The sequence below is a fragment of the Octodon degus genome, unplaced genomic scaffold (genome assembly GCF_000260255.1).
Source record: "Octodon degus isolate 3935 unplaced genomic scaffold, OctDeg1.0 scaffold00006, whole genome shotgun sequence".
NCBI classification, from domain to species: domain Eukaryota; kingdom Metazoa; phylum Chordata; class Mammalia; order Rodentia; family Octodontidae; genus Octodon; species Octodon degus.
Genome location: NW_004524582.1, coordinates 12643547 through 12671508, shown reverse-complemented (window position 1 = coordinate 12671508; position 27962 = coordinate 12643547). Strand labels below are relative to the sequence as shown.

The 27962-nt window shown below is 47.4% G+C and overlaps 1 protein-coding gene across 1 annotated transcript in view; it reads right to left on the bottom strand.

Annotated features, from left to right (window-relative positions):
• Positions 1 to 27962, bottom strand: part of Ccdc149 (coiled-coil domain containing 149) — a 96630-nt gene that overhangs the window by 11180 nt on the left and 57488 nt on the right. Inside the window, exons 5-11 of the mRNA XM_012516441.2 lie at positions 21690 to 21806; positions 20749 to 20921; positions 20002 to 20074; positions 18575 to 18659; positions 15395 to 15539; positions 8157 to 8233; positions 2148 to 2264 (exon numbers count right to left, since the gene is read on the bottom strand). Of these exons, the coding sequence (XP_012371895.1) occupies positions 2148 to 2264; positions 8157 to 8233; positions 15395 to 15539; positions 18575 to 18659; positions 20002 to 20074; positions 20749 to 20921; positions 21690 to 21806 (787 nt within the window). The remainder of the gene's footprint in view (positions 1 to 2147; positions 2265 to 8156; positions 8234 to 15394; positions 15540 to 18574; positions 18660 to 20001; positions 20075 to 20748; positions 20922 to 21689; positions 21807 to 27962) is intronic.

Genomic DNA, 27962 nt, shown 5'->3' with positions numbered 1-27962 from the left:
GTGACATCCCCTCAGAATTTACCCTGAAACCCTGTACCGCAGTTTGTAGAACCGTTGTCAGTGTCAGCTATGTGGTTGAATCACGGCCATTGCTTGACCAATTTGCTCTCTGTGAAAGCCTGAGAGAATGTTTTCTCTCCATGTGACTCTCCTTAGGCACACTCTACATTATCAATCACTTTCCTCTGTGGCCCTATAATCGCCTTGATCAGAAAATTTAGGACACCATTGAGTTACAGGATGTTACAGTATAGGTTCTCCTATGTCCTGAGTCCTCACTGACCTTGAAAGGCTAGGGCCAAAATGTTGGCTGTCCTTGCAGCCTTTCTTTTTCTCTAATTTTTTGGTCTGCAAACTTAAGTTGTTAACCCTCCAGAAGAGAACGCTCTAAGCTTTGAGGTAGTATGTTACACAGGAGTGGCTAACTGACATAGCTGGCCAGTTCATTTTGGTAAAAGGTGAGCTGATCATAAGGCTAGAAAGGTGCACTAACCCAGGCTACAGAGTCAGGGTCTTAGGCAGAAGACAGCTGAACCCCACTCTGAGCCAGCAAGATGGAGAACTACCTCAGTGTTTTGTCCTCCAACAGCAGGGGAAAGATGCGAACAAAGCAAGGACAGCCTGGAAAGCAGTAAATCAAGACAGGGCCTGCAAGTAAACTAGCAGGGGCCTGAACCAAGCCGAGGTGTGAGGAACTGAGGTGCTGGAAACTGCAGAAGAGCATGGCTACAGGAGGATGTGAATGGGAAAGGGAGGCTGACAAGCGCCAGCAACACCCAGGCCCTGAGCCAGAGTGTCTGAGAAGGTGGCCAGGACAGTGAGTGATATTATACTTGGGAACATACAGAATATTCATGGGGAAGTTCAGACTCTCAGAAATACAGGATTATGACTATAGACAGGATCCAGAAAAGGGAAATACTTTGAGAATACAAGGTTTGTTCAAAATATACAGTTTTGTTTTTTTTTAAGTTAGTACACTAAAAAACACAATGCCATCATTATCTCTCAAAATATTTCCCCTTGCTCTGGACACTTATCCCCTTGTGTGTTTCACTTTCTGAAGCAGTTCTGGAAGTCCTCCTTGGTAAATATCTTTATGAATGACTGAAAAAAGATACACTGGACGATGCTGCCAAATGCTATCCAACAGAAAGCCAGGATTGTAGAACCGTTAGTGCCTCCTCAGCCACCTCACTCACCAGATCTGGCACCCTGTGACTTCCAGTTCATGCCCAGAGTAAAAACGACCATGGACGGTAAAGGCTTTGAACTGACCAAGGACATTGTGCAGCCCCAGTAGCACAGTGAGTCTTGTCACAGCAGCAAAACTTTCGTATGGGAGAAGATCTGCTAGCATGTCTGTTGCCTCATCTGGTGTCCTAAGTGGGTCTTCAGTGTCCTCCACAACTGTGCCTGGTGGAGGAGACTGCCTCTGCAGCCCACTGGTCTCCAGGCCACTCACTATATGAGGCAAGGCATCCAGCGCAGGTCACCGCTTTATGAGAAGAAGCTGAGTCACTAACCCACATTCTTCCAGCCCCTAGGATGTGGGACTGGAATATATGCTCTATTCCGCTAAGTCCTCCCTCCTAATGTCTGCACCACGGCTCCAGAGTATAGGGCTCTATCTTCTTCTGCTGGGACCCCCCAACAGGATGACCCCAGGGAAGCAACAAGACTACATGGGAGGTGTGCATGGATGATGCCACTGAGGCTGTAGGAGGGGGAGGGACCGCAGGTCGTCCACTGAGGCCTTTCTCTGTGTAGGCACAGACCAGGTGTAGACAGAAACGAGGTGCAGTTGTTGTGACCTTTAGTCCTGCTGTGTCAACCTCACAGGATTAAGAAATAGCTAGCAGATTATAAAGCACAGTCCTAGGTATGTCTGGATGGGTCCTGGCGGCGTGATCTCAGGTTACACATATGTTCCCACACCCACTCCTCTCTGGCACTGTTCCTCTGCTCTGCTTTCTGGCCACCACCAACACCACAGCATTACTCTGCCACAAAATTTCTGCCTTAAAACCATGGACTGAATCCCCCGAAACCTGCAACCAGGAGCTTAATTAAGCCTTCTGACCTTTAAGTTGTGGGCATCAAGCATCACGTTCCAGAGATGAGAGGGCTGAGCACAACACACTTACCATCCTTAGGGTCTGGCGGGCTCTCTGTGGGCTGTTCAGCAAACTTCAGCAGTGGGGATCTTGATCTTTGTACAGTGGAAAGAGCAGGGTCGCTGAACAGTATGGTATCCTTCCCCCCTGTTGGGGAAAAGGGAGAAAATGGGTATGTTATGTCACCAGTGAAGCTGGGTTGCATTTATTCCTACTTAATGCACTGGCTGATCCCTTAGGACCCTTCTTCCCTTGCAAGCAGTGCAGAGGAGATAGCTAGGAGGCGCTTTCTCTAGGCTGAGAAGGGAGCAGTGAGTGACAAGCCAGACGTCTATGATGACAGACCCTGACTCATTCCTGACAGTCAGCTCAGGCACAGATGCCAATCCTTGCCACTGCTGAGGTACAGCCTGCATCTCCAAAAACTGAGCGGGTGAGATAAAAACAGTTCCAATGAAAGCAGAGGGCTTGGAGAATAGGCTTTGGGGCTATACTGTGCTGTGTGCACTTCAGATAATGTCCCTCACTGCGTGGGTGACATCAAGGAAGTCACTACAGCTCTCTGGGCCTCACATCTCCCATTTGCAAAGCGAGGGAGGACAGTGATGGCCCCTACCTCTTGGACAGCAGTGACGATGAAATGAACTAACTGATGCAAAGTGCTTGAGTATTTTGCCAGCACTTGGCAGTTGTCACTTGTTGAATGATCAGCACTGGCTTCCATGCACCTATTTTGGATTTGATTCCACTTGGTCATTTAGATTGCATGGTACCTGCGCCTTAAGGCAACCAGTATCAGGTCTTCTAGATCTTGCCAGCTGAACTTCCACTTAGAAAGTACATTTCCAATCCAGCCATGCCCTTCTGCCTATGAGTAACAACTCCCCAAACAGATGGAAAAGCGTGGGATAATTAGGACAAGAAAAAGTAAACCAAGACATCTCTATGCTAGAGGCCATGGCAAGTTACAAAGGTGAAGAGCAGGCAAGAGCAGCTCTGAACGTGAGCGTGAGGGGCAGGCAGCAGACACAGAGTACACAGGGACAGCAGACACAGTGCACGGAATGATACAATCCTAGAGGTCAGGAGAGCCCATCAGGGAGGGTGCAATGTCAAGTTTTGGCCCATGCAGCTTTGGATTTCTCTTACTATGCCAGAAGGGAAGCACCAGGGACCACGAGTCCAGCTGGCACTGCAGCTTTACCTGTCTGACTTTGGGCAAGATGGTCTCTAAAGCTGTGCCCAGTAATATCTCTGGGCTCACATCAGAGGTGTTAAAGTCCTGTGATTTTCCTCAGGGTCAGGTTCAGCCAAGCACAGAATGGCACTTGGGTTAAGATGTCTACTACTCCTTTAGAGAACCAGCTAGGCGTTGGATACGATTCTGTGATTGTGCCCATGGGCCCCTCCTACTCGTTAATAATACTATCTTCCCAATAGGCTTTATCTTTTATTGACTTTAGTTCCACGGCTTTATAGGAGACCTCTGCATGTGGTAAGTGCTCAGTAAATGTCTGAACAATGGGCTGATGGATTATTCTTAGGAGTGCTAGTTCCTTGTGGGTTGTTGACTTTATTCTTCTACCCAGCCTGTTTGAGCCTACAAAGAGATTGTTCTGGGTGAAACATCCCCAAAGACTAGGAGCTGAGCCTGAACATCTGCACCAGCGTTGCCATCATCTTACGTGGGAAGAAATCTAGACATCTTCAGGGCCAGTCTGCAGAGCATTCCCAAAGAGAGCTAGTAACCTGCCGCTCAGGATATGGATGGGAGCCTATCAGAATAAAGTCAGCACAGTCAGGCCTCTTCACACCGCAAAGATACAAGCCGGAAGGACCTGGATGCACTGTGGTGGCCAGGCCGGGGTCGGCATGACTGCAGATCAGGTGGCATGTGATCGGTTTCTTTTCTTTCTCTCCCTCAAAGCAACACCACGTGCCCACTGTCATGGATGGGACTGCATTTCTCGATCCACGTTTCTGTGGCAGGGCTGGCAGCTCTCTAGCCTTAAGGGATTTGGTAAGGAACACACTCTGCCCCTCCATGTCCCACTCAGCCTTCCCAAGCCCTCTGCCTTGGTAGGCAAAGAACCAGAGCATGGGCAGGGTGGGAGCCAGCTGGTGCTGAATGGTGAAGGCCGACTGAAGGTCCCTAGCTCTCCTCTCAAGAGGGACTCATGGGGTATAATGTGTCCCTTGGCTCCACCCCACACAGGGCCATTCTCCATGCTACAAGGTGCGTCAAAAATGCTGGTCCTAGCAAAGCCTCACCAAAAATCTGAGTCATGAGCTTGTAGAAAGGGAGCATGTGGGGCCAGGGAGATGGCTCAGTAGAATAAGTGCTTGCCCGGCAAGCGCAAGGGCCTGAGTTCAATCCCCGGTTCCAAGAAGAAAAAAAAAAGGGGGGGGGGGGAGCATGCTTTATCTATGCCCAATCAAATTGGGGTGACGGGAAGATAAATAACCTTCCCTGACTTTCCCCAAGAGAGATCAGTGCCTGATCTTAAAGTCAAATACCAGCACTGGGTCGTGCTTGCCAAATGTTTGAAGGCTCCAGAAACCTAGCTTAGAAGGCACTTACTTACATTGTTTTTAAGCCCAATTCCATCTGTGTTGACTAAATTGAGCCCTAATCTGATGATCTGATATCTTGTACTTTCCTTTGGCTCTTAAATCTAGAAGATGGGGAGTGGGGGAGGGAGAACTCGGGTCAGGCTTGGGTCAGGCCATGACTGGGTCAAGCTAAAGAAATACCAAAAGCCTCCAGACATTCTCCTGATTCTCATATTTATTTATTTATTTATTTATTCTCTCTCTCTCTCTCTCTCTCTCTCTCTCTGAGTTGCCCAATGCCAGTCTCCTAGCAGAGGTGAACAAAGGCTGAGGGACCTGGCAGGCGAGCATGGCGCTGGGTGGGTAGGAGCTAATCCCTTCTGACAGGCACGGCTCGGGGGCCTCCCTCTGGCTTCCCTGCCTTCCGAACGCTTCTCCATCTGTCAGACAGGTGAAACAGTTTGGGATAGGCTCGCCTTCCAGATGATTTCTCTCTGCATGCTGTGACATTCGTCAGACATGTCCACTTCCCAGCAAGATCACTAGTCTAGCAAACATCAAGCGCTCTATTGCATGGGCTGAGAGAGGAGAAAGGAAGAAGAGGGGGAAAAAATAATACAAGGCTGAAAGTCCACGAGCTGCTCTGCTCTGTAGTAAAAGGGAGAGCAGGCTTTCCGTCCGCTACCTGTTTGAGTCTCTGAGGTGGTGGTTCTGGGTTGTGGGTGTGAATTCTTTCCCTGCAGCCCACCATTCTGTGGGAGTCACTGTCCAGCTGGTCTGGTCTGCTCCCCAGTTCCCTCCTCAGAACTGCAGTTGCCCAGCACCAACTGAAGGTCACCAAAGGAGAATCTGAACACCTGCACTCATGCCAGCCCCTGTGGCCTTAGGACTCAGCTATTCTGCCTCAGTTTCCTCATCTAAAACAAGAGGAGATCCAGAAATGGGAGTGTGTTCTTTCACATGTCACCTCTAACCACAGATGGGCCCCTGGAAAGTATTGAGGGCCAGGTCTGCAATGATTAAGGAAGAAAGAAGGGATAGATTAGCGATGTCTGCTGTGGGCATCAGAATGGTTGTTGCATGATCTATGCCATCCTTGCCTATCTCATTCTGTACTGTCTGTCCTATAATGAGCACCAAATGGCCCCTCCCCTCGCCCTCATATCCTGATATTCTTGTCACTCCTTTAGCTCTGTATCATGTACCACTCTGCTTTCCTGTCGCTGCCTGATGTATATTCATGTTGCTTCCCCAAATGGACTGCAGATTCTCAGAGAGGGTGAGGGGCACGCACGGCGTGCCTGCTTCAGCACCCGGTTCACAGAGTTGGTGCTCAGAAAAGCACCCACACATTGCTGGGCTGGCCCATAGGAGGAGGCTCTGACCCTTTCAAGATGCTGGGAAGCAAGGGAGACTCAGCAATTCTCTGAAGCCAAGGATCCTGTGCCCTCCTGATGGCCAAGCACTGTGATTTAGATCCTATTTGGGGAGAGGATGAGAAAGGGGAAGAGGAAGGGATGGAGTGGGGAGGAGAAGGAGGTGGAAAGGAGTGCCTGGCCTCTCACTCCAGCCTGCCATAGTTAAATGCAGACACACAGAGCAATGAGCAGGAGAGGGTCTCACCCGACACACACTGAAGACGCTGCCCCTGCTTACTCCCGAGGGATTGAAGACACCAGAACGCATCCCTGTGGGAGGCTCTATCTGTACCTCCGTCAGCACTCGCAAAGGAGACGCCACCACCTTACACAGTCTCAGAGCCCGAGGTCTGCCCTTTCCCTCCTGGGCTCGCCCCGCCAGCTCCTCAAGGCCAGAGACTAGAACAGCATGGCCCCCGCACGGCACTCACTCAGCCAAGTCCCTCAAAGCTAATGTTGTTCTTTAATATTTGCTTTGTACTAATTGAATTCTCTATTCTAGTCAGAAGAGCGCAAGGAAACACAGATAACGGATTTCCCCTTTTTTACATGCAGGATGACAGAATGCACGGCTGACATTAGCCGCAAAAATGTATTTAAAAGGAACATACTGCCGAATCCTATGGAAACATTGTAGCTCAGGCCTTTGGGCAGCAAAAGGAAGAGAGAAACACGTGTCACTACAGCATTGCCCAGGACATCTCCCAGGCCCCCACACCACTAGACAGAAAATTCCCAGAGTTTACCCCCTTCCTCAATTTCTTTTTATATAAATTATAGAAATGAAACAGCAAGAAATTTCAATAAGTCATTCTGAGAAGAAAAGAAATCAAAACTCTGGTCTGTACATGCGCAGAAATATCACCCTGATTCTACAAACAGGTGACACATTTGCCTGGCTTGGGTGCAGCAGAAGAAAGTCCTGCAGCAAAAATGGGCCGTAACAGCATCCAATGGGTATCGTGCCAAATGGATGGCTCAGCTCCCTGGACAGCACTTGCCACTAATTACTTCTGTTAGGTCTGTTGACATCAAGTTCAAGGAATCTTGGCTCAAAATTCCAATTTATGAAACGTACTTGCAGGCAAAGGAAGGTGGCCATTCAGAGTCACGTTGAAGAAAATGGATGCTGTCCACCTCCCTGTGGCAATTTTCATTTTTCATCCATTACAGGCAAGCAGCCCACACCAGCCAAGGGGACAGGAGACCGCTTTGCGTGGAAAGGGTAGGCAGCTAAAAATACCCTCTTCCTTCCAGGGAAAGAGGAGGTGGGAGCGAACGATAAATATAAGTTTTTAAAGAGTAGGGAATAGCTGTCAGGGGTCTCCTGAAAGGGGTATTTTACCAAGATAAATGGGATAAATGCAGCTAATTAAAGTGAAACATCACTTTCCTCATGTTGGGCAAATGTGGGGCGAAAGGCTCCTCAGGAAAGTTTTCTGTTCCAGCTGTGTAAAAATGGGATGGGGGAAGGCAGGGGAGGGGGCTGTGAAGTACACAGGGTTAGAAAAGCTGTCGGCTCTTCATTCTTAGTACTGGCGATTAAATGGAACACACCTTTATATGTGCTTACATTCAATTTTAGGGCTGATGATTAAATTGAACAAATCTTTGTCAGATCTTTCTATTCATTCTAGGGATGATGATTAAATTGCACAAATCTTTGTATATTCTCACAGTCATTTTAGGAGTGATGATTGCATGGAACAGACCTTTAGAAAATACTTACAGGTAAAAAATGAAACAATTCACTATTCAAAAAGGATATATATATATATATATATGTATATGTATATGTATATGTATATGTATATATATATATATACACACACACACATATGACAATTTTGGAATATAGGTTGGCAGAACTTCAGTACCCCACACATGAGAAGTTAAATATTTATTGTATTTTCTGATTCTGTCTTTTTCTATGATAGTTTCTAAATTTAAAACACTTGTAGATTTTTCAGCACTGACCTACAAATAAAAACACATTAAAAATATGGAATCTTCTTTTCAAATTGTATAAAAGCTTCTTAAAAAATAGTTTTCATTAAGATCTGTTTACCTGGAAGACTCCACAAACCAGAAACCTCTAGAGTTCTTAATTTTTTCTCCAACTCAGCTACTCGATTCCCCAGGATTCTGGAAAGGAGGAGAAAATGACAACAGATTAATGAATAGCCTGTCAGCTTTCAAGGCTGAGAGGTGGCTTCCAGGGAAACGTATAGTGCCTGACTAGAGAGAAAATATTTGAAACATAAGATAAATTCTACAAAAGGTAAGCATGTATAGGTGCACGCATGTAACATATACTCTATTGAGTCACTTAAGAAAAAGAAACTAGGATGACTGACTAGATAGATAGATAGATAGATAGATAGATAGATAGATAGAGATAGATATATGACATATAGATATCCATGTCTATATCTATACACCATTCCAGCAAATCCTTGTCCAACATGGCTCCCTAGGGAAGCTAAACAATTATTGTACCATTGCCCAAAACATCTTACAAAATTTCCTATTTGAGAATTGATCATAGCTAAAGGTAACAATCTGGATTACCTTTTGGTACCACACCTTGACTCTTTTAGGGTAGACTGGATTTTCTGGAAACAACTGAGTCTAACAAGTAAGATGGGTGAACATGCTTGGTAATGTGACTTTTAGGTGACTAAAATAGTAAGATCTGCCTTTCTGAACCCAGCCAGGCATGCCCATAGGCTGGATGTCTGGCACATTGCTTGCTACAGGAAGGTCCTCAATTACTACACTTGATTAAATAAGTTCTTTTCTTTTTCATGATTTGTAATTATCTATGGAGAGAATTAAAATGAGTATTTCAAAGGAGTTTCAGGAATTTCAGAATCAGTACAATAACTTATGCTGCTTTTGAGAAGACCATTTGGACTCACTGGGGCATAGCAAGTTCTAGAATATGTACCGGAATACATTCTTGGAAGCCAAGCTTCGTCTATATGCACAGGTGAATATAGGTGTGGATGCTCAGGCCCCCTTTGTACTCAATTAAATATAGGAAACGATTTGATCCTCATCAAAAACTTCAATCACTTTCTATTGGCCTGGAAATTGAAAAAGTAGTCTTTGTTTTATTTGGGGGATTTTCTTGGCACGGCTGTGCTAAAACGACGTGGAAGTCACCATAACAGCCAAGTTTCAATTCCTTTCAGCAGGATAAATCAGAACAGCAGAATTATTCTCCTACCTCTCTTTAGATTCCAGAGATAGCTGCACACACCCACATACATAGAGTCATGAATATGTACAGGTCTGCACATATATACAGCTTCGGATTCATCCTGATTTTACCTGAAATGACTTGTAGCATCTTAATTAATATTCCCTTGGAGTTCATAAAACACTATGATGTTACTGTGTGCAGTTTTCCTCATCTGGGATCTTAGGGATTTTCTTTCCTTCTTTTCTTTAAGTCTTAAAATTCTGCGTAGTCTTTATCAATAATGCCATGTCATTCCATTTGTTGGGCCTTTCTTGCCGTCCAGTCCTTGACCCCTCCACAGACACTGGGCCTCTAATCTCGCTCACAATATTTTTCTCAGACCTCCTGATCCCAGCTCCCTTTCACCAGTTGACAGGCTAGAGATGCAATCACAACCACACTCAATGCAACACCCATTTCTTAAGGAAATCAGATCATCCATTCCCAGCAGCCTCTCAGAAACAAAAGATAAAGCTTTGCTCTGCCAGGTGAGCCAAGGGATGCCGTTTGGGCTGCGTGTGAGAGTGCAGACACATTTGGTTCTGTTTGCTCTGACATTCCTGGACAGTGCAGCCATGCCTCCCAGAAGTGGAACCACATGATTTGGGAGGTATTCCCACCAATTTACTTCCTGGAACTCTGTCCAGTCCATAGCAGGGGTTTTCTTTCTGGACTGACATTTAGCAACTTCCCACCACCTCAGGTAGGACCAGAGCTAGTAAAATGGGCCCAGGGGGAGTTGTGGTAGTTATAATAGAAACAACAAAATCAACAACAAAGTGACCACACTGCTATGAACAGAAACAGTCAACTAATGTCTCCTGCATCCTTGTATGAGGCATGGGCCACACAGAACATCTGCCTCACTGGCACCATCTCCTCTGAGTTGACAAAGACCCTGTAGAGGACAGTGTATTACACTGCCTCTTTCACACAATGGACACTGAGGATCAGAGTGGTTAAGCAATTTATCTGAGAACACACAGTTCATCTCAAAGCAGTCTCGCCCACCACTCCACTCATTGAAACTCATGATCCAGGGACAGGGTTGCACAGATTACAAGAAAGTAGAACAGACATGACTCTTCAAAGAGTTGAGTGGAGCATGCAGGGGATGGTCAGGCAGTGGCTTGAGAGTGGCTTTGGTGAGGGGAGGTAAGGTGGGATATTTTTAAATAAAGTTTTTGTCTATTTAGTTATGGATTTTTTTTTTTTCAGAGTAGGGGAGTTTTCAGTGTATATTTACCTAGCCATTTAGGGAAATCCTCAAGACAAGAGGTCTTCAGGTGGACATTCCAGCATGGTTTCCTTCTCATTACAATCCATGTCTATTTTTATTTACAGACAGGCCTCAGTAAGTTCATAAGATGATTGGCCTACACTTGAACTTGAGATCCCCCTGCCTCAGCCTCCAGGGTGCTGAGACTACAGGTGTGATGGTCACATGTGGCACCAGCATGGTTTCTGATGTGAACAATACCACTGAGGGTGACAGGGTTAGGACTCTGCATGGACAGCACTAGCTTAGGAACAGGCCCCTGTGCTACCTGCAGGGATCCAGGAGTGAGCGGTCTTGAAGGACACAGTTGTACAGGGGAAACAGGCAGCTCTGGCCCTACTTCATCCGGAGAAACCCTGTCCGTGCTCTGCCCTAGTCTGGTAGCCTTCAAACTATATTCACACCTTTTCCTTGCTGCCCAAGAGCTTGAACTTCCAAGCCCATTTTTCACTGATCAGGGAAGGAAAAGAGAGAATGGTTTTAGGGGCAACAGTAAAGTATATTAAGATATTTATCCAAATGCACCACCCACCCCGAGACTTATGGGAAGGCTAGGGACCAAAATCACATTCAGGGAAACATCACTTCAGCCACTGACTCTCTCACTAATGTTCTGTACCAGCTCATTAGACAAATGGGCCGAATCTCTGCTTTAGCCGTAACCAGACAACTGCCAACTTCAACTCTGGCAAGGAGAACCTCAAACAAATTGCCTATTCACTGAATGTCACTCAAAAGATAAAGACCTATTATTATTCATCAGTCTTCAAGATGACTCCCTCTGGACTTTTCCCTGAGGGAGGAACTGTCAGGCAGGAGGTCACCAGCAGGGGGAGCACTCTCCCCCAGGAAGGAGCACTTTCATCCTTTCCACTCCACTCCTCCTCCCCCAGCTGCTTTATTATTTTGGTTGCAAAGGTAAATCATGAGGGATAACAGTAAGCAGGCCAAATTCATAGTCTATTCTTAGCCCTTTGTTTGTAGCATAATTAGTTTCTTTACACACTCTCAAAACATTTACTGAAAATTTGAACCTTAAGACCTTCTGCGTATTAAAAATGGCACATTAGGCACCTTCTGTACTGGTCTCCATGGCTAAGCGCTATGGAGGAAATCAAGGTACCGAAAAAGAAAAAACGGGGGGAAACCCTCCCCTGAGATGACTCCTAGCTATCACTTGTTTTTAAAAATGTCTATAAATATGAGAATATATTTGCTTCTTTGTACAACCTTTGGATGTGCGGAAGCCTAATTTCTTCCAGCAGAGTTTGGGTAGCTGCGGGGAGATGTTTGGCGATCCACTGTTATTTAACCATAAAATGGCTCAAAAATTATTTTAAAATATTACACATGCACCAGGCAAGATGGTAAATTCCTATAATTCTGCACTCTGGAAGGCTAAGGCAGGAAGATGGCAAGGTGGAGCCGGCGATGCAGAAGTTAACATTTGGTGGGACTCTGGCTCAAAATAAGGAATGAAAAATAAAAGGCTGGGTGGGTGTCACTCCTCTGGACAGAGAGAGAAGGTGCTTGGGCCCCAGGTGCAGGACTGTTGGCCCTGGCTGCAGTGAGAAGCCCCGTGGGACACCAGCCTGCCAAGGGAAGCAGCAGTCTTCAGCAGAGTCACCCTGGTGAGGACCCAGCACAGCTTGGCACTCAGAGCTATGGCCAGTGGGGGCGCCCAGGAGTGCAGCATGTGTGGTGGGGAGGAGGGCTGGACCCTGAGGGTAGAGGCAGTGACAGTCTGTGGGGCAGAGGCAGAGGGGCACACGGGAGGGAAGACTGAAGGCCCACACTCAGGAAAGGCCTGTCTGAGACACACACTCAGGATGCCATCCAGCCTGACACTATGAGAGTGTGGGCATTGAGGGAACAGGAACAGAGGGTCAGAAGACAGCCCATCATCTGCCACCAAAACATCCCCTGCATGCTCATAGGGGCCAGCAGGGTGCTTGGCACTAGGCAAAGGGGGTGGCCATGACAGACACAAACATTCAGGGCCTGGAGTAGCTCAGACCTGAGAGGTATAGGCTCTGCCCAACCTCCAGGACATATTTTCCAAAACACACTTTAAATGGTGCACTCTACTCCATCTTCTGGCTGAACTCTAAGTCTACATTTTCTAATTAACAGGTACATGGGCTGCCTCCATATCTTCACTCTTAAAAAGGAATCTATCACGAACAACCTTATGTTCACCCCTCTAAGGGGTCATTCTGATTTCTTTCTTTAGGATAAATTCCTAGAAGTAGGCCACCCAGGACAAAGGGCACAAGCATGTTGAAGTAATTAAATTGAGAAAGGTTATTCTGAGCCTTAGATTTGTTGAGTAGGAAGAGCTGAAAGGACCCCAGGAGAAACTGTCAACCTAGCAGCTGGAACCTTGGACCTTGCCCTTGATGGAGTGGTGGAGACAAAGATCTAAGAAAACAGTCTGCAAAGAGTGGCAGGCAAAGGCAGGGACAGGCCATGAGGTCCTGGGGCAGGGAGGGAAAACCAGAGCAAGAAGTGGAAATAAGAGGTCCTTTGAGATTGGTCTGGGGGATGAGGAGCAGGAGAAACGAACTGAGACCAGAGAGAGTTGGAGGCTCAAAGGGAAACTTCAAGATGGTACTCTGATGTGGCCAACCTACAGAAGAACAAGATTCAAAGGTGGAGTCTTGGGACCCTGACGATGGATACAGAAACACTGCTGCACCTACATTCCTATTGAAGCATCTCTCCCAGGCCACCCTGCCAGAGGCAACCTCCAGGGCACACTTTCTCAAGGGCCACTGAGGAGTCCAGGTGGATTCCTCTGGAGCGATGTCAGGGGATCAGATTTTCTAGGGAGAGAGCAGGTGGAGAAAAGGCTTCAGGGATCAGGGTGAAGGGGCAGAAGCCAGAGGAGGGGAGGTGCTGAAGAGGTTCAAAGAGGAAGCCTCAGGAGAGCAAAATCCCCAAAGGTGAGCGGTGGTTGGGGCCACAAGGCCACTGGAAGGGCCACATGCTGCTGAGACAGGCAGAGCCCAGGCAGGAAGACACAGGTTCCAGGGCAATGGCAGGTGGATGAACTCATGCTGAGGGTCCCTTGAGGTTACCTGCTGAGAACAGATCAGACCTGAGGAGGCTGGGAAGAGCCCACAGCCCTGCCAATGTGCTCTGTGAGAAGAAAGGATGGAGGCCGGCAGGACCTAAAGATGTGACTCCTTCCTCCTCTCTGCAGAATGGCTGCCCTTGGCCGGGGGAAGCATCCTTGGTGAAGGTTTCATTGTGCAAGACAATCAAAAATTTCTGGAATGGATCACCCTTGTGACCCTGGAGACACGGTCCTCCCTTCACCACTCCTTGCTTTCTTCCACATACGCCTTTATCTCCTGTCCTCTGTCTTCTCCCTTTCTATTTTGTTTTTACAGTACTTTCCATCACTGCCCAGGGGCCTCTGCACCATGTCTGGCTCTCCCATCCCTTCCTCCTGGCTCCAGTCGAGCATCCTTCCTCAGACCCATTCTGGTCCAGTGAGCATAGATCTTGTTAGCAGGATTCACATACTATGGAACCTTTGGAGTAGAACCATAAGCTTCTCTCTTATAAATCTCAGGGCTGTGACAATAGAGCGCTGGGAGCAAGTGCCAGGCCCCTCTCAGGGCAGGCAGCACAGCTCTGAGTCTTATCATGACACAAATGTGTCCCCCAAATTCCCATGTCAGTGGGAGCTGAGAGTCTCACCTTTGAGAGGTGATTACGCAGAGATAAGGTCCTGAGGGTGACACCCTGCAGCATGACGGCATTAGTGAAAGAGTGACCCAGCTAGCTCACTCTGTCACCACTGGAGGTCCCTTGTCAGGTGATGACTCAGCAAGAGGTCCTCTAAGATGCATGCTTTGATCTCTGCTTCTCAGCCTCCTGGGCTGTAAGAAGTAAATTTCTTTCTTTTCTTTAAATAAATCACCCAGGATCAGGTATTTAATTATAGCAGCAGAAAATGTGCCGATGTGTGTAACACTCATTGTTCTAATTTAGTGTTTCTATTCACCATGACCTGAATGCCTTTCGGTTTTGCTCTGTCGCCTCTGACAGCTACTTTAGTCTACTTTAACTTGCCTGATTTTATACAACATAGTCAATGTGTTTTAAAAACCCAATACGTAGTACTTGGGGAAGCTGAGACAGGAGGATCACAAGCTCAAGCCCAGCCTAGTCAACTTAAAAAGGTCGTATCTCAAAATAAAAAATGTTAAAACAGACTGGGGATGTAGTTCAGTTTGATGGCCCTGGGTTCAATCCTGAGCAACACACACACACACACACACACACACACACACACACCATTCTGTTTTATTTATTGGTTCTTTCCACCACCTTTCCTTGCTGACCTAGAAGAGAGCCATCAGCCTCCCTTACAAGTCCAGCTACTTAATGAAGTTAGTGCCCAAGCAGTTGCTGCCTGCCAGAGCTCTTCAGGCTTTCAGTCCGAAATGGCACTGAGGCAGGTCTCTCTGGAAAAGCAGAGCTGGAAGGGAGATGCGCCACCCAGGAAACCACCATGGCACACCTATTGCTCACTGTGTGGCCCTCTGTGTCTCTAAGAAGTGACCCCCAGGATTACTACTTTGCTTGACTCCAGCCTACAGCCCAGACCCTGGCTGACCTAAAGGAGAAGCATGGTTCTAGTTTAACACATGTCCTTCTGGAACTGAGGGATGTCACCTTCTTCTGGTGCAGCTTGTGGTTCCACCTGGCCACCAATCCTCCCTTTCCCCCCTCTCCCTCTCCTCTCCCACAGAGTCCAGCCACCTACTTGTTGGTTTGTCTCTGATGCTGAATGACCATGTTTTTCTCGTGTATCGTCTCCAACAGGGCAGTGGCCAGAGATTTCAAGTCCGAAATGGACTGTGGCGTAGCAGGGAGGCTGCACCCGTGATCCTCAGAGAGCAGATCCTGAACTAGATAGGACATAAAATTGACAACTTGGCTGTCAGTTCTAGGAAATGGGACCGCAAACCAAGGTCATTTCTTCTGGGATAACGGAAGGTTCTCAGCTTCTAAATGCTACTGTATTGTATTGAGAGTCTGCCTCAGGTGTGCAGGGTAAAATAAAATTCAGCATGAGAGTTAAAGAGAAAAGAGAAGTCCTACATGAGTTTTATCATCCACATCCTCTTTTGCACAGTGCTGGGGATGAAATCCAGGCCTGGCATATGCTGAGCAAATGTTCTGACACTGAGCTATGCCCCTAGTCATCCACAAATTTTTGAAACAAAACTATTTGTATTTTCCCAGTATGTTAAACATTTTCATGCCAACTATTTCATTGAAACTTGAAACTGAAAAAAAGAAACAAAATCCAAAACCTGAGTAGTGTTTGTTTCTGTTCCATACAGGAAAGATACTGGCTAAAGACCACACTGTCGTGTAAATGACACTAAGCCTCCACCCTGAAAGCCTTGCTTGGCGGGGTGTCCTGCAGCATGATTCCTTAGCAAGCAGCAAGATAATGTAGGAGATTTCATATATAATGCAAAGGTTTTTTTTGTTTTGTTTTGTTCTGTTTTTTAGTTTCAATAGCTATGCCCTTGTTTGAAGGTACTATACAAAAGGAAATAAATGACATAGTAGACTAGTGACTTCCCAGATGCTACTGCGTAGGACAAAGCCAAATAAAATAGGTCACTTTAAAATTGATTCATAGAAAAATATCCAGCAAACAATAGCCTAAGTGGTACAAAGGTATGGCAAGGAGGTGCCAAGCAGCCTGCGAGCACCTGGAGGTTGGGAAAGAGTTCCTTATGCACAGACTGGCTGTCCCTGGAGGCTGAGGACTCCCCTGACTGCCAAGCCAGCCTCACAGCCAGGTTCACAATGAAGCCAACAACAGTGTCCCGAGGTCAGTGTAGCTACAGGGCTCAGACCACGTGGAGTGGTGCAGCGTGTAGACCGAGCCCTGGACGAGTTCGTGCTGCCAGGTCTCCAGTCACCTGTGGACAGCTGTCCAACACCTATGGATAGCTCTTCCTTGTAGGAAACACCCCTGTTGTCTGCCTAGTTGTAAAAGTATCTAAAAAATAACTTCTGATCCATCTCATGCCACTTGTAGACACATAAAGGAAGAGTCCTGGGGTGGTGTGACCAACTTTGCACAAACTAGGGCTATAATTCCAAAGTGAATAATCTTGTTAATATAATGGGCAATTTCATTAGCCTGCTGGGCAATAAAACATCATGCTTAAGTAATATAAATATAGTCTGCTAAAATCTCTATGACTTTCATTCATGGTGCTGCTGAAACTCCACTTCCCCATTTCTATTTGGCTGAGCTCAAAATGGCTTCAATGGCTCTTCTAGTAGCCATCTGCCTCTACGGCCTGGCTGATCTACAGGTGGAACCTCCTCTTCCTCTGTCTCTGCGAACCTGGGCTCTTTCAGATCCTCAGAGTCAGAAAAGTCTGCTATGAAGAAGATTGGTTTGAATACATCCAACATTCTACCCTATCACAAAAGCAACCCACAGTTTTAGGAAGGTAGGTAAGCTGAAATATAACAGAAATGTATGACAACTACTCTACTCCCAGACACAACAAAGCAATGATATAAATCTTATAGCCCTCTGCATACCATTTCCTATGTGATCACATGTAGCTCAAAAAAAAAAAATCATGCATTCAAACAATGGAGAAAAGCCCTGCCTTTTTTCCCCTCTTAATAATACTCAGCATCATTAATATCCTATAAAGCCTAAAATTTAATGACTGCTTTAATAGTCCACACATAGATACATAATAATGTCTTGAGCCACTGCTAGATATTTATATCACTTCCAGTTCTTTATTCTCACTAATGTATGAACAATTTCCTGTAGCAAAATGTTTGCATATGTTCATAATTATTTCTTGTTCTTTCCATGGGGACCAGTTTAAAGCTTTTTATAATAGGTTGCCATAGATTGATAGGCTTGGTGTACTAGTGTCAATAGATCTTTGATGATAGGTCTTGCACAGTAGGCTTTCCAGAAAGGCCAGGCTGGGTGCCCAGTTCTGCCCCCACATCTGGCTGGGTCTCCAAGCTCAAAGCTCATTTGCAATCTATGACATCCTGGCCTAAACACAGTGGGGCCAGTTCACGTTTTCAGAGAAGATTATAGTTTTCTTTTTAAAACACTCCTAGGATGCTCTTTTCTAGTGGAGTGGAAACAAAGAAGTTGCTTGGAACACAGCCTTGCTTGTTAAATAGCTGAGGACTCAGCATTTTTCGCCTAAGCCTCTCAGCTCGGATGGAGACGGCCACATGGTAGTTGCTGGCTGCGCTACCAACAACTGGAAAAATGGGCCAGCTGAGCATGCGCAACTTGAAGCCTGTGTTTAGAGCTGAATTCCGAATATTAAGTGTCAGAACACAAGCTCTCTGCTATTTATTCCCCTGGTCTGTTCCTGGAAGATCATTATTTTTCATTGGAATCGACAAGGAGGAGGACCAAAATTGTAATCAATAAAAGCTTGTTGGAAAAAGGCACAAGTTTCATGGTAAAATGACTCCGGCAGCTACATGACTTTTCTCTTCTGATCACAGAGGCCAGGAGGAGGAGACACTCAAGGAGGGTGAAGCACACCTTAGGATGCACCCTCGGTGACACAGGTAGGGGGCCACATTGATACAGGATCCAGTCAGTCACTGGGAAAACCTGTCATACACTGATTCTCAAAGCAGGACCACTGAACCCACAGTAGTGTTAGCTGGGAATTTTTTGGACATATTGTCAGGTGCAGGTGCCAGACCTACTGACTCAGGAGCTCTGGGGCAGGCTAGTAATCCGGGCTAGACCAGGACTTCCACGTCATTCCCATGCAGGTAGAAGTTCAGCAACCGCTTCTCCAATCACCCGGCTTTTGGATCTGCAAACCCAGAAGCTGCTCAGAAGTGATGGACAGCACACCAGGAGCATTTCGTGTTTCTAAGTGGTTGTACCAGGACCCCGAATGCCTACCTTGCTTCGCAGACAGAACCCCAGTCAGAGCACTGCTGCTGGCTTTGCCCTGGCCCTTTGAGTTTTTCCGTCTCTCAAGAGCATTCTACAGCAAAACATAAAATAAAAGCATTTGTTAGAAACACCAGTGATGCAAAAACACCTCCCTGGAGGAGATGCATCTACCCACTGGCACCAAGAACCCCTTGCCAAATCCACATGATGCCCTGACACACGCACTCCACAATCCTTGGCAAAGTTAGGGTTTTGCAGGTCTAGGAAGAGTTTTGTAAGAAAAAAAAAAAAAAGCTGCTTTGTAGCACAATGACAGTAATTATAGCCCCCTGTATTCAAAGGGTGCTCAAGGAATGTTCCTTAAATTAAATTATATCTAAAGTCAGGACACAGTCTAATGAGTAAAGTCTGGTTATGGAAATCCCTCTGGAACAGACATGAAATGGTTTACTTTCAGGTCCCAGGAGTGGTATCTGGAAGGTTTGGTGCCCAGATTGGAAAGAGACCCATGATCAATTAGCGATGTCTGTCACAGGCAGATTACTGTGCCGCCCGTGTGGCATTCCTCCAGCAAACTCACACAGGAAAAATGGATGCATACACATCAGTGCTTGTCACATAGAGCAAAATAAATGTTAGCTGAATGAATCCACGTATTTTTAAATTAAATATTAGAAGCAGGATGTTGCTTTGGCTGCATGTGTGTCTATAGATTAGTGTAGGATAGTGTGTGCCCCCATAGAACGGAGGAGCATGGACATTTCTGAGAACAAAAGCTCATGCCAACAACCATGACGAGAAGCGGGCTCTCCCATGCAGCCCGGTGGCTGTAAAACTTCACTCGCAAGGAGGGGAATCAATCTATTTTCAAAGCAAAGAAACCCAGGAGATTTTTCTAATTATAACACTTACAACTAACATCTGCAGAAATAGATATTATCAAACCAGTGGTGCTGGAAACAGACTGAATAACAGTGGGAAGGGTTCAAGTGCCCGGTCCTTTCAGCTTGACGTCAACATTAGGGGTCAGAGTATGACTTCCCAACCTTTATTTCCTCCACCCTCAGAAACCATTTCCTTACGGATGAGTGTGGACGAACAGCATCTGATGACGGCTTATTTTATAAAGAAAATAGAGAGGAGCCCTAATTTCACATGGGCAGATGCTGTTGAGCAGAAATGCCCAGATCCTGGAGGCTCCTGAGTGCATGGCTGACCACAGCCACAGAAGGGCTCAGGCAGAAGCTGCTCTGAGGCTGTTTGCTATTTGGGGTTCACTTTTACTGGTTACCCCCATTAAGACTCTCGTGGGGCTCTCTCACAAAGGGCAGGCAAACACTGAAATGTCTTTGCCACTTAAAGGAGAATTAAAATAGGATGACATTTAGATGTACAATGGTGAATCACCAGCATTAGCATCATGATTTTGCTACCTTGTATTTGGCGATGTTCGATTTCAAGAGGTTGACCTCTTCATGGAGTTGTTTTAATCTCTCTTGAAGGTACCTGGAAAAAAAATAGATGTGTTTGGGAGCAAAAGTAAAAAACATATACTAAAGTATGAGAGAGAAAAACTAAAAACAACTTGCAAGAAGAGCTATCCTTTGCACGCAATGCCTTCCTTCTCAATCCGGAGAGGAGGAGGAAAAAAATGTGCATCTTTCTGACCTTTTCTTAAATGGATGTGATCAAGGTCAAACATGCCCAAATCACTGACACCCTGCTTTAAAACAGCCCTTGCAGAGATCCCCGAGGGGACCTCAACACAGTTTTCACATAATTCTCATTAAGATGATTCCGCCGGGAAGCAAGGCAAGAAAAGGCGACACTAGGCATAACATTAAGTGAGACACATACACACACTGAAATTTGCCTCAGGGAGAAGAAAGAGCTAAGGGAATTTCTCAATTTATTTTCTTATTCTTTTCCTCTCCTTGATAGCAATAACAAGCAGCCCTTGCTGTTTTCTTACCCCACCGGCCTGAGCAGGAAAGGTGTGGAGGAGAGAGGGCTCCATGCATGGTATATTATGTCTCTTCACTTACTTTATGACTGGTATGCTACACAGGGAGCATTGGGAGCTTTGTTTTAGCTTGTAAAGCAGTTTTTCATTGTGCAAAGAACACCCAGCCTGTCCCACCCAGAAGGCCAGCGCGTCACCCAGCAGGAAGACCACCTGCCTGTTCTCCATACACAGGGCGTCCACGTCGATGATGCGATTCTCGTGGCCACCCAGGATGTGGTTGAGCTCCTGGTTCAGTCGGTCCACTTTGTCCTGGTAGGAGGCCCGCTCTTCCTTGACATCCTGAAGCTCATCCACAGAGGCCTGCAGGTCATGCTCCAAAGATTCGATCTGCAACCACAGCCACATCCTCACTCAGCAGGATCCCCAGACATGGGCATTTGGGGGCCAGAAATGGAGCCACTTGCCCAGCTGACTGATTTTTAGAGAGCTTCTTAATATCACTTGCATGCTACAAAACCACAAGCACTGTGTACTAGGTGGAAGCTAAAAGTGAGGGGTGCCTTCCCACCAGGCATTCACTGCATCCAGGACGGCCAAGGCACAGCAGCTTGGGAGACAGACAGGAGCCTGGCCCAAGCCCTGCCGTGAGCCCTGCAGCCATGGCTTGCAGAGGGAGAAGCCAGACCTGGGAACCACTGCTGGCACCTTACAAATGCATAACATTTCCAGCCAAATCTAGAGCCAATAATCTTGTTCCACTCTTCAAAGTCCATTAGCAAAAGGAAGGAAATGATTTGCCGATTCTTTTAGCTGCTCACTAACTAGGGCTCTGTAGCTGCTGAGACTTTACCTAAGAAGCAGCACTCAGCATTTTGGTGGAAACCTGCAAACTGCAGCCAACTTGTCAGGTTTTGGTTCCTCCCAGCCTCTCCTGGTTCGGGGCAAAGTTTTTGGTTGTCTTCCCAACAATGGCACCTGTGTCAACCAGACACCCACAAGTCAGCTAGTAACTGGAGGCAGCACCAGAAGTCTAGCAGTCAACGATATCCTCTGCCCACCTCCCACACGCAGGAAGATCCAGGGCACATGTCTGCTCTTGGGCTGTCCCCAGCTGTGCAAACCCATCCCCCACTCTCGAGTAACACTATCAACAACCTGCTCCTTCGCTCGCTCCAGCTGCTGAACCAAGTCTTCCCTCTCATGGGCTGCAAAGTGCCGTACACCAATTTCTTCATCTCCAAGTCTTTGCTTGGCAATTGTCATCCTTAAGAGCTGCATTTTCCATTGGTAGGAAAGAGGTGGAGAGGGAAGGAAGAAGAAAGAGAGAATATTTGAATAAATGAATTCAAATAAAAACACAAGGGTACTAGAAAGAAACTTTTGAGAGAACAGATTCTTTCAAGAAACACTAGGGATGCAGGAATAGTGGTGCACACCTGCAATCCCAGAATCCTTGAGAGGCTGAAGCAGGAGGACCGTGTGATTTCAAGTTCAGCCAAGGCAACTTAGCAATTTAGTGATATCCATTGCAAAATAAAAAAATGAGCTGAGGGTGTAGTCAGTGCAAAGACCATGGGTTCAATCAGTGGTACTGGAAAGATGAAGAGAAAGAAGGAAGGAAGGAAGGAAGGAAGGAAGGAAGGAAGGAAGGAAGGAAGGAAGGAAGGAAGGAAGAAAAAAAGAGGGAGAGAAAGATAATTAAAATCCTTGAGAAGTGGACTAGCCTTAAGGAAAGAAAAAGTAGATTTAAAAAAAATGTGATGAGTATTAAAATTAGAAACAATGCCTGATGATAGAAAAAGGCGTAGGGAAAGCTCACCCAGTGAGTCAGTGCGTAGATGTGCAACCGTGTGAAACAAGGGTCCCATGAATGGTGTGGTCTGGGGACATCCTGGGGACACCACATAAATTGGTAGGAAGAACACTAGCTTTCTATGCAATATGATCAAACTCGTACTAAGAATTCACACATAAAAGAATAAATGATCAAATACACCACGTATTAAAATAGCATGACATATATTTTATAGTTATATAACCTTCTAATATTATGTTTAGGTGATGAGACGGCACACGCTGTTATGTTGTTTTCTAGCTTTTTGAAACCAGTGTGCATAAATTTCAGTGTTTCAAACTCCCTAAGAGATAACTCTGAGGTTCCAATGTCAGTTTCCAAGGGATTCCAGTAGCACCTAGAGCTTTTCTGGACCCCATCCCCCCGCCCCAGAGAGGCCCAAACAGTGGGAGCCCAAGGAGGGGCCCAGGCAGATCTGAGCGTCTCAGAACCCAGTACTGCCCCACCCCGTGCCGAACTCGCTGCCGCTGACAGTGACTTCCCAAGCCGCAGCCCTGCCTCCTGGTGCTGCATCTAAGGAGGTTTCCGGCCGGATTCCGAGTCTCCTTCAGGCCCCTGAGGACGGGCTGTTCACACATGACTGAGGTCCCTGGGATAGCGTGTCATTGCCATACACCTGTGACCCAGCCAGGACTGCCTGCTGGGCGTATGCTTTTCCTTTCTCCTGCCTGAATTTTGAGAGGTTGGTTGTCGCCAGACAACGGCTTAATTTCCAAAGGCTCTGAGGGATTTAGGGGCAGGTGAGGCATAGGTGGTTAATTTAAGCCGTGGTGGAATATTAACTAAATAGAAATAATAAATAACAGCAATGAACTCAGAAAGCAATGATGACTAGTAAAAAATAAAAGTGTCTTCCAGTGACACTGAGTTTGGAATCTTTCCTAAAAACAACTCAACTGGCTCCAACAAATCCGTCTCAGGGGCCATGCGCAGCCGCAGCCCTAGATCCTGCGCGTGGCGTGCAGACAGACGGCTGTGCGCAATGCAGTCTGTGTGCAGCCCAGGCCCGCCGTCCCTGGCTGCTGTACCTACGAAAGTGCCTATCTAGTAAAACTTATCTTTAACCCCCAAATCACGTTCACTTGTGGACATGCGCAGTGTGGTCAAAGATCGGGCCCCCGGTTTGTGGCATCCCCCCCCCCCCCCGGGTCAACTGAGGCTACCTTCCGCCTTCCCGGTTCAGACTTCACGCTGCAAGCCCGGGTCCTTTTCATGGTCTACTTAGCGCCACGTTTTCACGTGTGTGTGTGTGTGTGTGTGTGTGTGTGTGTGTGTGTGTGTGTGTGATCTTGCTTCCCCCCCCCATAACTGTCCATGTCCCTAGGGTACAGGGCACTGAGCGGCATCTGTACACAATAGGGCAATGACCCACTCATTGATCCTTTGCGGAGAGAACACTTGAGATCCCCTTTCCCAGCTGTTTGGACATAAACAGTGCTTTGCTTATTGCTGACTGAAGTCACTCTATTGTGCCTCCGAGGTTGGGAACCCATTCCTCCTCTCTGACAGGAACTATGGGTCCTGTTGATCAACTTCCTCATCTCCCTCCCCACCTCCTCCCTGGCGGCTGACAGCTCCCCTTCCACTCCCCACTTCTAGGACAGCGACCTCTGCAGATTCCACGGGTCCCTGAGAGCAGACAACATTTGTCTTTCTACTCACAGCTTACTTCGCTCAATGGAACACTTTCCACATTCATCCATGCTGCCACAAACAACAGGCTGCCCCCCTTTTTGAAGGCTGAATTGTGTTCCACTGTGTACAGCAACCATATTTTCTTTATCTACTCATCCCCCAAGGGACCCCCAGGTTGACTCCGTGTATTGGCTCCTGTGAGAAGCACTGTCACAAGGTCAAATTGAGCACAGGTACGTTTCATATACCGACTTCGTTTCCTTTAGATGTGTATGTACCCAGCTGTGAGCCTGCAAAATCATGCCGCGTTGTGTCTGAGGAGCCCCCACACCATTTCCACAGTGGCTACGGCACTGTTCATCTCCCCACAGTTCGTAGGGGGTCCCTTGAGACACCTGGCCCTGCATTCTGGAATAAGGGTTTTTTTTTGTTGTTGTTGTTGTTTTGCTCCGAATGCCCTCAGGGGTGGTTTGGCTGGCTGGAGTGTTGTGGGAATCGAACTACAGCAACCTGAGGCTGACAGCTTTGTGGAAGCAGCCACTTAAACAACTGAGCTAAGGCCAGGCCCCCATGGCCCTGCATTCTGGAGGCTGTGCCTCGCCTGTGTGGAATATGTTTTCGCCAGACAGGAGCGCCAGTGCTGTTGAACTCCACCATCCCATGTTAATGAATAAACTGTACCTATCAGACAAGGTGATGTTTAACAAAAGCACACAGGTGATGGTTAATTGGACTCATGGAAACCTCCCCAAGTGGCCCTCAGGAATGACAGCTTAGTATCTTCCAATTCAGAGTCTGTAGTGGTGGCAGAACTGGTCCAGGTACCTGAAAACTAAAATGGGCAAGTCTCTTCCACATCACACAGTTCTTGGCCTGGCAAGTAGAGACCTGGTGTGACCAAGCCAGAGCAGATTGAGGAGAGCTGGTCCTCTGATTGGAGGACCAAGAGGAGGAAGTTCCGCCTACTGTGCAGGATGGCCTGGGGGTGGGGGGACCACTTCCCTGAGCTGTGAACAGGCGGACTGACAGCTGAACTTTAAGTAATAAACACCGTGGTGGCTTTGCATTCGCAATATGCTTCACTGAACATTTAATTTAGAATCGTACAATTATGTTTGCTTAATGCCAATTAATTATTAAACATGTTTATTGAGGTCTGACAGCCATATAAGAGAGTCATCTTTTATATAGTGGACGCCTGTTAAGCTTCAATAAATATGTTAACAATCATTTGGTGTTTAATGTGCATACGATATCGGCTGTTAAAACCCAGGATTGCACTGGTTGAAACATTTTTAAAAGTGAGGCTTAAGTTGGTGCCGGCTGGCTCCTTGGCTGGGTCTGAGGCTCCAGGGCAGTTGGCTGCAGGGACCGGAGGAGGTCACTGTCATAGGTCACCACCCACAGCTTGGGGGGAGCCCTGCTTGTTCCCAGCAGGCTTGTTCTCAGCAGGTATGCTCTTCATCAGTGGCTCAGGGCTCCTGTCCTGGCAAGCTGTGCAACCCTGAGAACTTGCCCAGATGTCTCTGAGTGTCAGCATCAAAGAATCAAGGAGCCACCTCGTAGGAGGCTGCAGTGTGCAGGCAGGGAGGGGGAGAAGAGGTGCAGTCCGTGGGTACATAATGGAAGGGGGTTCAGAAATCTGTGTGTTAGGCAGAAAGAGGAGGGAGACCAAAAAGAAGGAAAGAAGAAAAATAATTCCCAAATATGGATGTTGCGGGCTCTTTTATGCACAGCGACCCAGCCTGGGGCAAGACAGGCCCCGGACTGCATTTATTTATTATATGTACAGAGATGGCGCTGATTATTAACATGTTCAGCAAAATCACACAGTTCACAGGCACACTTCATTCTGTAGTTCAGGCAGCAACATCTAACCACGTACCCTGGACATTGGGGACAATTTATGGGACAGCAGGGGAATTGGGGCCAAATACAAGCCTGAGTCTCTTGCAGACTGACTTCAGCCCTCCCCCAAGCAGAGAAGGTGACTTCTCAAGGACACTGGGTGATGGCCTGGGGTACCCAAGGGACTTCCTAAATGCAAGCTGCCCCTAGGAGTGGCTGATTGGTTGCAGTTGTCCCACCTTAGGCTGCGCTCTGAGCCCATCTTATCTCTAGAGAGCAGGCTGGGATGCTGATTTCCAACCTTATTTCCCTTGCCCCAGGCGCTGTCAGAATTCCACAGCCAATCCACGCCAAGCTGCACAGTGGATCAGTGCCCTGCCTGGCCACAGCACTGCCACCCACAGCAGCCACACCCACTTGCTGCTTTTGATGGAAATGAGTGGAATTTTTTTATTTATTTGTTTTGTTTTGTTTTGCACCAGGGATCGAACTCAGGACCCTGAGGTTGCCAGGCAGGTGCTTGCTTATGAATGAGTTGTGGGTGGTGCCTTTGTGGGCCTGTGTCGCTCAGCAGGCGGTCCAGCTGCAGCAGGGGTGTGGCCGGGAGGGCAGAACCTAAAACAACGCAGGGAAAGGCCTCCAGGTGTCCTTCCCCAGCTGTGGAGGACAATCCCAAACTCGCCCTTCTGAGCCTCCCTGCCTCTGAGAGAGACAGGATCACTGCTCGCCTAGGTCCCTTTCAGGCTTCCGCTCTCTTCCACTGAGCAACACACAGCTCATCTAGTTCTCATTCACCTGATTGTATTCAACAGACAGTGAGAGTCAGGCTTGGGAACAGCTTCTCTCAGCGTGCTGCCTGAGTTCACGCTCTCCAGCATGACAAAGCGACATGTGACTTGATTACAAAACAAAGGACAAAATTCGTCTTACAGACTGGCCAGCCACATATGACTACCCAGGCCAAGCACTGCGCAATTCCAGCTTCAGGACTTTCTATTACCACAATATGAGATGACACGCAATGACCACTGTTCATGTAATTCTTTTTCTTTTTCCTGTTTTGGTTTTTTGATACAGGGTCTCGCTCCGTAGTTCAAGCTGGCCTCGAACTCATAGCCAACCTCCTAGCTCCCGAGTGCTGGGATTACAGGTTTGCACCACACAAAAGCGCAGTCCCCAGGCAGAGTTGGCATGGTGGCAGTTCTGACACCAGGGCTCCCTGTGCGCTAGAGCTATTAGGAGGATCAGATGAAAGAATCGCTAACCGGAAGTCGTGCTTCGCTTCCTGGCCCCCAGGTCTTGTGTTGTGCTGCAAATAGCACAGCTGGGGAGAGGTCAGCACCAAAAGGCGTTTATTAAGCATCCATCCGGCAGAGGGCCGAGCCAGACAACTTAATAAACAGGGCTGCCTGGCTGGCCTCTGCTTCTGCTGGCCTCCTCCTTCCTCTCCAATCACCCTCTAACCTTCTGAAAATACACTCATAAAATTGGACACCTGAGACTAGACAGGCTCCAGGCGGCCTCTCTTGCAGAGAGGAGCACCCAGGTCTCTGAGCTGACGCTCAGTTCTAAACAGAAGAATGTGTTACTTCAAACAAGGCAGTTGCCCTGGACTTGTGCCTCCCAGGCTACAGAGAGCACAGCAGCCCCCATCTCGGCCTGTGCCCAGGTCTCCCTGTACCCAGCGGGCAATAGGCCAGCACACAAGTGCGATGGTCCCCTGAGCTTCCCAGCAGAGATAAGTGCCACAGCCCCACTTAGGCCTAAAGGCTAGTCTGCCTCCTCCTCCAGCCACACTGGCCTCCCTCTAACTCATACCTGTCTCTGGGGCCTGGCCCTTTCTCTGACTCGCCAGCCTACATACTGATCATTCAGGACTCAGACCAAATGTCCCACCTCTGAGGTCATCCCTGATTGCTGCAACAGAAGCCTCCTTCCCTGGTCAACTCCGCACACTGTCCTTCTTGCCTGCCTTCCAGAACTTTCTAGGAACCCTCTCATTGGCTGTTCGCTGCCTCCCGGCCTGGTTGTGGGGGGGGGGGAGCCCTCAACACGGTTGGTACACGGAGGAGGCCCTCACTCAGTGCTCC